Genomic DNA, 12,393 nt, shown 5'->3' on the forward strand with positions numbered 1-12,393 from the left:
CTGGAGGAGAGAAACCAGGGAAGGGCATAGAGGTGTGAAGAGAGATCTGTCCCAACCTGCATCGCTGGATCAGAGTCCATAGCCCTCAGCTTCCTCCTCCCAGCCCAGCGCTTGTTATTCTAACCATGGCAATGACATCAGATCTACCAACGCTTCACTTTCGCAAGAGTCAGCTAGATTCCAAGTTGTGACAAAGCCCCTGAAAGACTATGACTATTAAGGTGTCAGGGATCTGTGGGGAAAGTTTGTCTCTCTGTGGAAATCTTGAATGAGGTTAGCAGTGTGGAGCAGTGTGAGATTGTGTGTGTGGTGAGCAGTGGTGAAGTCAGCGGTGACCGTGGGTGTTTCAGTTAGCTCTGGGAAAAAACACACAGAGAGAAAGATTTGACGACCAAAGAGCAGCGGTGAGACCGTGTCAGGTAAGACAGTTGTAAGGCGGTGCTGGGTTCACGGCGCTTTGTGTGTGAGGTCTACATTGATCCCTCTCAAGTTGTTTTAATTATGTGAAAAATCCACATGGGCATTTTAATGCAGTCTGTATTTGCTTTGGCCTTAGGTTTGATCTCATGCTGCCAAGGACAGAATACTTTCCTTTGGGCTACTTTATAGAGGTGGTTCAAGTTTTCATTTAGCCTTTAATCTTGGAAATTAATTCAAAAATTTAAAGTGATTCTGGTGGTTTTCTTTCTTCTTTTTCACACCTAGTGTCTGTTATTGTACATGTAGTAGGGCTGAGTGGAATTCTTAGCAGCTGTTATGACTTGCCTATTTCAAGTTATTAATATTTATAGGGCTGAGATGTGATTTGCTTCTCAAGGAACGGATATGTTAATGTTAGTACTACCACGATGTGACAGATGCCGTACTATTCACAAGTCTCCCTGTCCTGTTTCAGGTGCCAGTCTACATCCCCGCCTCCTATTCTTTCTGCCAGTCAGGGGCGGTGCCAGCGCCCTCTGCACAGTGACAGTGAGAACTCTGGAAAGCAGAGCAGATACGTCAGGACTGACGGCAGGTTCCTTGGACATTCTGGCTGGAGTGGCAAGACCACCACCCTGTGCAGTGGGGTCCCTCTATCTGACATTGACTCCCACAGCCGCCTCACCAAATCCAAGAGCATCAGTTGCTTGGATAACAAGCTCTCCATCTTCAAGCCCTCAGCTCCAGTCCAGGTGTGTCAGGAAAGCCAAGGCAACCAGGAGCAGAAGGACACTCAGAATCAAGGAGATCTATCTTGGAATGAGGGACTTAATGGTAGACCCCTGAGCTGGAGCACGCTCTCTCTGGGACCCTCCACTAACCAAGGCCACAAGCGCACCCTTTCTCTCACTCGTCCAGTAACGGGTGTTCCCCCCACCACTATCCGCAAAAAGATCTCAGAATGGGAATGTAGGAGGGTGGCTCTACCTAGGATGAGCTTGTGTCTAGAAAAAAGGCCAGAGCGTGTAGGGGGTAGCGAGGGCTGCCCCAGCATGCTCTCTTCTCCTTGTAGTGAGAAGACTTTCGACCTAAAGGGGATTCGCAGGATGAGCACGGCATTCTCAGAGTGCTCCTACACAGAGACGGAGGAAGAGGAAGCAGTTTCAGACAAAGAGGGCCTGGGACGCTTCCAGAAAAGGATGGGCAAGACAGAGGCCTCAGGACCATTTTCACGTTCCCTGTCTGCTCGGAAGGAGACATCGGCGGTCCTCAATAGGATACAAAAGATAGAGCAGGCCCTGAAGGAGAGTCCCACCCCAACCCCCCCACGTTATCTGAATAACTGCTATGGTCCAGACAAGACAAAACAAAGGTCTTTCATGATAGGTGGGACAGACGACTTGGACAGTGCATGCACCAGTAAGCGCAGCAGTATTTGCTCAGTGGCCACCGAACCAGACACTGTTTTGGTGTCTGATAAGCTCTCTAAACTCAGACAGAGGTTTAGTGTGAGCTCCTTGAGGTCTGAGAGCCCAGAGCCAGCCAGCCCACAGAGCACTGGGGGTACACCAGTCAACCCTCTGCCTAAACCCAAACGCACTTTTGAGTATGACGCCAACCGAAGCCAGAAGGGTGTGTTGTCAGCCAATGGACTACCTCCAAACAGAGCCTCTGAATCCCCCCCGCCCCTGCCCTCTACCCCTGCACCTAGCGTGACACGGACGGCAAAGACTGAGGGAAGCACCCCCGCAAGACTCCAGGACAGGTAAGACAATAATTTACTTTCTGAGAAAATACCTCGGTGCTTCTCTGTGCAGGTACGGTGAACTGTTATGTAGGTTTTGCCTCTACATCCTCACACAGTAAAACCATTTGTGTCCGCTTCCCTTTGAGTTCTTCCGCAAAGCAAACACCATGTTGAATTGGAGATGCTGATTTATGTTGCTGCACAGCACAATGTAAAACCTGCCTTCTGCTGTAAAAACACGGGTGCTATGAATTTTGTTTAGGCCCCTGAAGGGAGTTCTGCGTGTATGACAGATTATTCATTTGTCTTGGATTTTGAAATGTTTTCAGTATGCCCTAAGAATGTTGTTAGGGTAAGGATCACAGCCGAGGTGTTTGCTTTGTGGGTGTTGTACTGTAATAAGTTACCAGCTAGTGTGTGATTGTAGCAGTGGAGCAATGTTATTTGGTTCTTAGTTTTACACTACTTAGGATTTAATAATAAACAGAAATCAATCATGAATCTGTAGTCAAATTTACCCAAATCTTCAATATTTTCCAATAATGTAGAGTAGTGTTTTTGGCGTCTTGGTAAGAGTATCATGTTATATGGCGTTTCTCATCCTATCTTTCCTTAGTAATTTGCTTTATCATGAACAATTTCATTGTAGGATTTCCATAACAAAAACAATGCTCTTATAGGGTAACAGACAGGCAGTTCACATAGCTTATTTATAAGTTTCATTACTAATTTACTCTATTATACTGTACAGACTTTTTTGTACCTCAGACTCTTGATGTGAATTCTTTATTATCCTGGAGGCCCATGAAAAAGGCTGGGTATATTTAGCACATTTAAAGCACTACCATATTCCTACATCACAACAATCTATTTTTACTTTTCCTGCTGGTGACGATAGACTTCCTTTAGTCTGGCAGCAATGAGCTTCAGAGCCAGTGAAATCCCACAGTCTGAACTATTTCGCTGCTCTGTAGCTGTGTAGGTATCAGCCTAGACCCACAGTATGCTAATCCACTAAATCGTCCTAATTCCTTATTCATAGTCCTGAGACTAAAATGTCCATTGCGTGAGGGTGGGGTCTTGGGAGATCTTCCTGATGTGCAATGGGAATGAAATCCTGAAATGACTTGGACTCTGTGTTTAACATTCCTGTGGCTCAAGCAATTTCAGACCAGGCTGAAAAACCTCAAGCTCTTGAAGAAGCGTCGTGACCATAGATCCCTCCACTAATGTAGTTAAACAAACTTCCTCTGCACCGACAGACACACACACATGCTATGGGCCAAATAAGTGCGCAAATAACACACAGAATTAGTGAAATATTTGCATGTTTACATGTGACTCATCGGGAATGACCCGATTGGACCACATGTTGTTCTCAGCATTTTGAGGTTGGCGTTTCACTGCAGCTGCAGTTCCATTTTTTCTTTTCCCTTTTCTGTATTTTATAATAAGCAGCTTCAGATTTAGGGCTCCCGAGGAATGAGACATGTTTTTGATGGGTTTTTGTTTTTGTTTTTTTTTTAAATCCACCTGTCTAACCCTTTTTTGGTGTAATTGGCCAGCTGAGAATGTTACAAGTTAGTCAGACCATGACTGCACTTTTCTCCTGTGTATCATCACCTGGTCTCTGTCTTTCTGATCTTACCCCACCTCCCTTACTGACTCTTCCTCCCTGTAATTTTGTGTGTGTAACATCTCTCCCCATCTCAGTCTGTTTTGACTTTATTCATTTCTTTCCAGGGAGTCGTGTGAGTCGGAAGATGCAAGCCTGCCCTCCTCATATCCATCCTCACCTACAGAGAATGGCACCGTATCCAGAGAGTCACGGAGTCAGCCCAATTCCAAAAGCACTTTAGAGGAGAATACCTATGAGGACATAGTAGGTAAGCACAATGGCATGCTGCTTTTCAGTCCAGTAAAGATGGCCTCCATTTGACCTTGATCACATTCTGGCCTGTGTTTGACCTGGGTCACTCACGGATACAGATTGATTCAAAGCATATTGAAAAAAATCATCAGGTGCATGCACTTGCACTTTAGAAAATGATTGCAAGTGAGTCAAAGGCAATGAATGTGGGTAGTCATCAGTGGTAGGTTTAAAATTGTTTTTCAATAGGAACTATCAAGGTTATTTGATTGAAACAAGCTTTCACTTTTCAGTAGTCAGTGTTGTGTTTACATGGGCCTTATGTGCTCAATGCTTGTTCAGGAATTTAAAAAATATAGAATCAGCCAGTTCAGTCTTTAATATTTGATATATTTATGTTTTGTTCTGCCTGTTTTCATTGTGATTATTGGATTTTAGAAGAATCTTAATGTGACAATTTTTTAGCTGTAGCCCAGATGACATATTAAAAATAATCTTAAAACGGTAAAACAAAATGAGTAAAAATAAGAGAATGGCTAGTCTGGTAGGTGCAGCAAGTTCTGTGTGGGACACAGAGCCAGGAGAAGATTATTTGATCTCTCAGCAAATCCACAATAATGAGGCGACTTTGTCATCATAGACTCTTTGATCGTTGTGCTTAATTCGACGCTTCATGATCCTTGTCCTTCCAAACTCCACCCTGCCCCAGTGTGGGCCGCAATCACATGTCAAAACACAACTTGCACTTTACGACAACCTGCTGCTAGTTGGTATTAGAGGCTTTTCCCAAACCCAGTTGAGAGAGGAGCAAACACATCCTCTTGCCTTTAAAAAGCCTTGAAGGCTGTCATTTGCTGTTTCTTTTAAAACACCAACGTCTGGAGGTCCTCCAAGATTTATGCTTTAACCGCATCCAAACACATTGGTGTACTGTTTTCTTCACTTCTCATAGGGTGGGCGAGTGGTAAAGTGAGAGGTCGCACAAAGTGAGTTGTGGGCAGAAACGTTTCAGTTATTTTTAAAGTGGCAGCCAGTCACTGTACTGCTGTTTTTGGCTCGAATATTAGCAGTCAGCAAAGGGGCAGAGCCCTAGGTGCTGATGTACATGTGCAAGCCAGTGAAGTACTCTGCAACTTTGAAGCATCGTGGCAAGCTCCAAAAGTTTGGACAGCGACACAAGTTTTGTTGTTTTGGCTCTGTACTTTCTGGATATCTAACAGAACATTTAATATGAAGTCATGTTTTGATTTAATAAGGGCGTGTAGTAGATGTTGCTCCCACTTTCAGATAACAGATATTGGGATAAATAAAAATTGTTTTAAAAGAATGCCAGTCTCACTACAATTGTGAATGACTCAAAACCAAAACTCTAAAAGAGGAAACTGCAGTTTGTTTTGAAAGTAATCTGTAGTTTAGAACCACAGGTGATGATTGCGGCGCCACTTTTACCAAGTCAGTGAAACACGTGGTTAACACAGAGGGTGTGGATTTTATTAAAAGAATGTGTTCTTCAGTTTTCACCCTGCTTTTGGTTACAGTAAACATCACGGTTATGTTCAGGCTAACAGATGCCTAACAGTAAAGTAATCAGATGGTTCTTTGATAGGTCTAGCACCTGTGCAGCTTTTCTTGATACAATTTGATTGTCAGGGCAGATGCTGTGGGCTAGCAGTCAATATGATAGCATGTAGTCACTGAAAACTCAGCCCAAGCCTGAGATTCAAGGAGAGAAGGGAGTTCATCCATCTGGCTTTGCTGGCGATTATGAGTCTAAGAAGACTGGATTTTCCCACAAAAATTGGCTGTTGACAAATTCCAGATAGCTGTCCAGGACCATTGACCAGTAATTGTTGAGAGAGAATAACCTCCACAGTCTACATCCAGAGAGGGCCACCTGTCTGCTCTTTTTCTGGCCACAATTTGATATTGAAACAACACTACCCTTTGTGATCTTCTGTGGTTTCATCAGATTGTTTCATCAAGTGTATGTCAAGTGTTTGTATTTAACAATTTAAATTAGTTTTCTGTATCTGTATACCTAATGCTGACAGAGTTGATTACAGAGGTCAGCCTGTCTAATGTTTTGTCAGATTCTTCAGTTGCTGCTAGCAATTGTTAGGAGTTTGCTTGAGAGTAGATTAGGGGTAAAGGAGCTCACTGTGCATTCCCTACATTTTGATGTCCAAAATTATCTTCTCACATTGTACTTGTTTTAGGGTCAAGTCGCAAATTTCAGTATAAACAGGATCAACTCAGAGCTCACTGAATGCAAAGAGACAAAGTGTGTATGAGGTGCTAGACATGTTTAAGAGCCAAATTCCTTTCCACTAGCAAATGACCGGAGGGCAGCTGCCCACTGCCATTGCCAGTTCTGCTGGTGCATAGCTCACATGGTGGAAATATGTGTCAGTATGAGTACAGTCTGGCCTGAACATCATGAATTCTGTTTTTGATGATGAGCCTTGGATGTGATGCACAATAAAAAAGTCAGCATTCACATGTTGAAACATTTTTCATGATAGATGCACAATGATCAGCAAATAAGTGCCTCTTTTCCTTTGTTATACAAGTATTATATTACTCCATGGCATTTCTACAAGGAAATGTCCTGTGAGCCTAGACTGAAATGTTTATTTCTTTGGCGAACATAGTTGAAATTATCAGTGTCTGGCTCAGGATCTTTTTGCTCAAACCGAGGATGTGCAGTAGTCTGGGCGATTTTTATACGAACCCCAACAAAGCCTCCATTGTTCGCCCAGCACAGTGAGTGTGGAATTCACAGTTCAGTCAGGCACTTTTGTGAATGTTGATTAGTTCCAAAAAAAGACATTGTCTTTGTGGGAAAGTTACGTGAGTGTGTCTCCAGTGACAATACTTCAGTTTGCAATAGCCGGCGCTAATGGAGGCACAGAATGGTGGTTTCTACCATCGCTAAGGTCAGATGTTCTAGAAGAGAAGCAGCCACAGCAGTGGGAAATGAGTCATGTTTCAGTCCCTGTGTGCCCCTGTTTCAACATGCAGCTCTTACATTGGACCACAAGTCCCCACACATTCCTTGAACTCAGTGAAGAAATGATGGTTGCCTAAAGAGTGCTGTGAAAAATTAAGAATACAGAGCAGGACATTTACCTATACTATCTTGGTTTTCTGGCTTTGTGATTGATTGTTGTCAGACAATAAAAAAAAAAGAAAAAAAAAAGAAAAAGCTAATTATCTGTGATTTGTGTGTGACAGGTCTCCAGGTTGACAAATAATGTCTTGTGCACCGACAGTGCTGTGATTCAGCTGTCTGTGTCATTAAACCCTGGCCTTACTCAGCCTCACAGCATTATGTCAGCTTTACTGAACTCGTTTTGGTCATATTTTGTCTGCTCTTACATGCCTGAATAAATCTGGCAGAAGAAAGACTATTATTTGAAATAACTAATGTGAAATTTAATCTGCTTATGACTGTAAACTGTTACAGACATGACTGGACCAGTGTTTTTGTTATTCTTTGGTGGTAAAGAATTTGGAAAATACTGTGCATTCTCCTGCATAATTTCTCCAATGTGGGTACAAGCAGACTGTCCTTGGGGTGGATGCACTCTATGGTTTGTGGTGCCGCCAAATGTTTATGCAAAACTGTAGCCCGTTTTTCATCCAGTGCACATTTCTCTTTGCCACATGAATGGGTGGGCAGTGCCACTGTAGTTTTTCCAAGGAGAGGAACGCTTTGTCCGTGTTCGTTTTATTGGGTGAGCTGATATTGTTGGTATAGTTTGTTCTCTGTCTCGCCCTTCACAGTGAGTCTATTGTGTAAATAGTTAGGTACAATCACAGTGTGCAGTCGAGGTGTGTCCGCTCTTTCCTGATATGTGTGTGTGTGGTAGTGTGTGAGTGAGATTTGGATGTGTGTAATCAGAGGAGCTGATTAGTACCCTCCGGTACATCAGCAGCCATAGAGACATATCATTTTCCCAGCAGGCTTTCATTACAGCACTGCCTCAGTTTAATGGAGTTGTGACACAACGACTAAGCCCTCTTATTCTGCTCCTCAGCTTTAACGATGCACAGAAAATCGCCCAGTAATCTAATTTACTGTATGACACAACGGAATTCTCTAAATATCCCTTGTTATATGGTGTGTGTGTGTTTGTGTGCGGCCATGTATGCATGGGTGTGTGTTTACCTCAAACAGGTTGAAAAATTACCACAACAAAGTATTTTTAACACAGCCCTTCATTGTGTGAAGCACTGAGTTCGCTGGGTTTTCCCCTAAAATGGTCAGAATAGAACCAAACTACCAAACTGATTTTGGTTTCTTACTTTCTGTTGACAGATAATACTACTTTTCTTCCTTTTAAAAGTTCCCCTCATGCATTTCGACGCCATCTGGCTCTGTTTTTATTCTTCACTGTGGTTCCTTCACTTTCTCACAACCTTTTTCAGACCCTGCCAAGAAACTATTCTCAGAGCACATGTCTGAATGGACATGGACTGTGGTGTTACACAAGTTTTCTTTTTATTGAAGTTGGCCCTGTGCCAGGTGACATCAGTGAGAGCTGTGCAGTGGTCTGTAACGTTCCTCTTCTTTCTTTCTCTGCTATCAGTTGTTGGAACTACATCTATAAACTGTGCAATAGGAAAGTCCACAATTACTCTAACTTGTTGAGACGAAAGTGTTGTCGTATGCATGCCCATTTCCTTGAAATTACATGAGACTTTAGTGTGATAGCTATAAACAGTGGTTCTCAGTTTTAGCTCATGGCTTATTTACAGTGCCACAGCATGGGTAAACAGATGTCAGGACCTCAAAATTATTTTTTATTTTCTTCTTTCAAGCTATTTTAAATGTTGGTGAGAACTCAGAGACTAGAAATATCCATTATCTCAAAAGAAAGAAAATGTTTATTACAAAAATTACAGTTGTCATAATAAAATAAGTGTATTCATAACATAATGTTGTCCACATTATTTGATCAGCTTCACTGCCTGAATCATCATATGATTCCAATGTTTAGAAGCTCTATCTAAGTGGATGACTCTTTTCATCTGTTTGCAGACAGTTTGCATACTTGGACGGTGACTCACCAGCAGAGAAATGTCCAGGAGTTTCAGCTGGGCTCAGAGAATACCCATTGGGGCCTACAGGGCCCAGGGCCAACAGTAACTATTTTGAAAAGAGGCAGTTCACTTTAGCCAGCTGCAAGTGACCTTTAACCTACCTTGCATGACTCATCTCTTTCAGTCAAACCGTAGCGAGGTCCTTTCATGCCCCTGACACCCTTCATTGCCCCATATTTGCCCTCTCTGGCTCCACAGTTACCTCTGTCTTCTGTCAAAGACAGTCTCTGTTATTGGATATTTGGTAGCTTTACAGCTGGCATGATGATTGACCTGAGCTGATGTATGTATCCCCACAGAGAAGGAGAACCCATATGAGGATGTTGACCCAAGGGGAAGGAGTTTGGGTCGGAAGTCTTGTCTATTACCAGAGAGCAGCAGATCCTGGGCTTCCATGGACAGGAAACTGAGCTCTCCACCCCAGGTAAACCTGCTGAGATTGAAAAAAACTGCACTGATATGTTTTCTTGGGGTTAACTGAACCTCCTAAATGGGTTTAAACTCTGAATCCCAGGCAAAATCCTCTTCTTGTCTCACAGCAAGATTTCTCATTTGTTGCACCACAGGAAACTGTTTGATGTGTTTACACCTGGTGATGTTCCACAGAAAGGCCACTCTGCAAATTTGGCTCTCACTTGAGTGCATAAGTACTTTGTCTCACTAAAGAAAGAAGAATCAGTTTCCACCTTTTTTTTATAAACAGAGAACCTTTTCTGTGTGGAGTAGGAAAGTATCTTGGGTCGATTGGGATGACTATTTCAAAAACAGATTTCTATATCCTCAGAAACCTTTTTTTCCTCGTGTTCCCTGTCATAGCTGCCTTCCAAACCCAGTAGCCAGTCGCTACGCCTCTCTGGTCCCAGTGACAGGAAGAGCCACCGGACATTACAGCTGTCCAAACGCCACAGTCACGATGACATGCTGCTTCTACCCCAGGTCGGTGTATCTCCCTCACCTTGTGGCCTCCTTGATGATAACCTGGGCCGCACCAGTGATACTCTGACATCACATAGGCACTGGCGAATCCCTAAGGTACAAACTACGAGATCCTTAACAAAACTGAGCTGCTGGAATGGAGAACCACCACAGTTTTAGACAGAGCTATAAATGGCTTTGAAGCAGGAAAATTGTTTAGAACAGGCACAGATCCTTACTCTAACCTTAACCTAACCAAACTGATGCCTAAACTTCGCATCTGTAACCAGCTAAAGAGCATTGGTCTAAGACCGTGGTTGGTCATGAACTGTTGGTCTAAAACTGTGGATGTGGCAGTCTCCAAGCCTGCAGCTCGATGGTAGTGAAAGAAGCTCTTGATTCTGGGGAGACCCAGTCATAGTCTGAGAGAGTGAGATGCTTTGTGTGACTAACAAGTATGTAGTTTGGAAGAGACATTTTTGGAATGCAGTGCACCAGTCACGTAATTGTTGCTCAAGTCTCAGTTCTCATGGTACTTGTACTCAAGAACTGTACTGGAAAGGAGCCTTTCAATTTTGCATTTTTTGCACCCCTTAGGCTGTGGCCACACTGATCCGTCACCGTTCAGATAGAATTTTGAGATAGAAACTGTTGATAGAAATTTGAGAGTCCTTCTGTCTATTGGTTTGTTGTGGAATTCTTTTGATATAGTGTCAGAGTGTGAATGCACCACCATGGATAGTTAAAAAAATAAACAACAACATTTCAACTGGCTAAATGGACCATAACATCTCTGCCAGTTCCAAAATGTTCAGCCTCTCTGTACATTTTGGCCCATCAAAGTGGACATGAATCCAATGGAGATGAGTGCATCATCAACAAATGGACACTCCTCGTTGAAAAAAAATTAAAACAGGCATGCACACGCATAGTCACAATGGATCAGTGTTGCCGCAGCCTTAGAGCACATGTGTTCTTCGCTTATTTTTGAAAAGGTACAAATTCTTATTCACCACCTCTTAGGATCAAGAAGCCCTCTACCTGAGATTGCCCAAACACAGTATTTCCTTTTTTTTTTTTTGTTTACAGCTGGTCCAGAGAATCAACTCCATTTACTGCACTAAACGTGGGAAGAAGAGACTGAAGAAGCTGTCCATGTCCAACATTGAGACTCCTTCTCTGAGAGGTAAAGGCTCCTTCTTCCTCTCATCCACTGGTTGGATTAGTGAGTAAATATTTGTGTTTCAGCCACCCACATAGAGCTCCGGCTATGTCCTCCTGATACAAACATGTTTGCAGAATTGCCCTTTGACCCATAGAAAACGTTTTCTCCTGTCTCTTGTCTCTCCTGTCTGCCTCTAGATGACAACAGTGAGAGTGAAAGTGATTCTGATGACCGGTTCAAAGGTGAGTGATCCCGGTATCCGTGAAACTCAATTTTCTCAGTGTGAGGTACTTGTGCCTCAGCTCTCTCTGTCAGCTCGTCAACTCATCTCTCTAGTGTGCTATTTTCTCACCACACATGCAAGAATCTCTCACCTCCATTTTCGTTATGACAAGTGCCGTGGCCCAAACAGATTGCAGAAATTCTAACTGGAAAGGACTGCCATATGGATGGATAACCAGTAGACATCTATCACTTGTCTAGATGAGAGGAATGTATTCTGATGAGATTAACTAATATTTTCTCTCTGTTTTGAACACAAGCTATCACTGATGTCTGTAAAAAAGTGAACTATAAGGTGTGTATTGACTGTGTATCAGTAATATCAAGAATATGTTCCCTGACTGTTTGTCTTGTCGAAGGGTGATATCCATGAGTCTTGCATGTGGATACTGTACTATGAAGCTGGATTTGAGTATGAATTTTATTAAGATTATGTGTTGCATCTATCAATGCTTCCTCAGCTCACACCCAGAGGTTGTTGAAACTGCAGTCCATCCTTCGACGAGCGCCTAGCTACCGCACACTGGAGCTGCAGCTCATCGAGTGGCAGGAGAGAGAGCTCTTTGAGTATTTTGTGGTGGTGTCCTTAAAAAAGAAGCCTGGCAAAAACTCATACTCTCCAGAGGTCACCTATCAGTTCCCCAAGGTAAAAGCAAAACAACCTTAATTGGATCCAGTTGGTTCTTTTTGGCCCCATTGACACATGACATTAATAGCCATCCTCCGTGACTGGATTGTTTTGAGATAAAAATGCATAAAATCCAGGTGTAAATGCACCCAAAATGCATCCCCCAAGCCTCCTCTGAGTCAGAGTTTTAATACAGAGCGCAGAGTGCCTTGGGAGCCTGTTGACAGTAAGTATGACTAGGGATCCGTTTCTTTGGCAGG

General features: G+C 43.0%; 1 protein-coding gene across 3 annotated transcripts in view; it reads left to right on the forward strand.

Annotated features, from left to right (window-relative positions):
* The window catches only part of dennd2b (DENN domain containing 2B), a 50,048-nt gene that overhangs the window by 18,249 nt on the left and 19,406 nt on the right, over positions 1 to 12,393 (forward strand). For all 3 annotated transcript variants that reach the window (XM_030044319.1, XM_030044310.1, XM_030044321.1), the window contains exons 3-9: positions 896 to 2,185; positions 3,911 to 4,053; positions 9,443 to 9,567; positions 9,960 to 10,175; positions 11,148 to 11,244; positions 11,421 to 11,465; positions 11,967 to 12,151. In XM_030044319.1, coding sequence (XP_029900179.1) covers positions 896 to 2,185; positions 3,911 to 4,053; positions 9,443 to 9,567; positions 9,960 to 10,175; positions 11,148 to 11,244; positions 11,421 to 11,465; positions 11,967 to 12,151 — 2,101 coding nt within the window. The remainder of the gene's footprint in view (positions 1 to 895; positions 2,186 to 3,910; positions 4,054 to 9,442; positions 9,568 to 9,959; positions 10,176 to 11,147; positions 11,245 to 11,420; positions 11,466 to 11,966; positions 12,152 to 12,393) is intronic.

Source organism: Myripristis murdjan, chromosome 3, assembly GCF_902150065.1.
Source record: "Myripristis murdjan chromosome 3, fMyrMur1.1, whole genome shotgun sequence".
NCBI classification, from domain to species: Eukaryota; Metazoa; Chordata; class Actinopteri; order Holocentriformes; family Holocentridae; genus Myripristis; species Myripristis murdjan.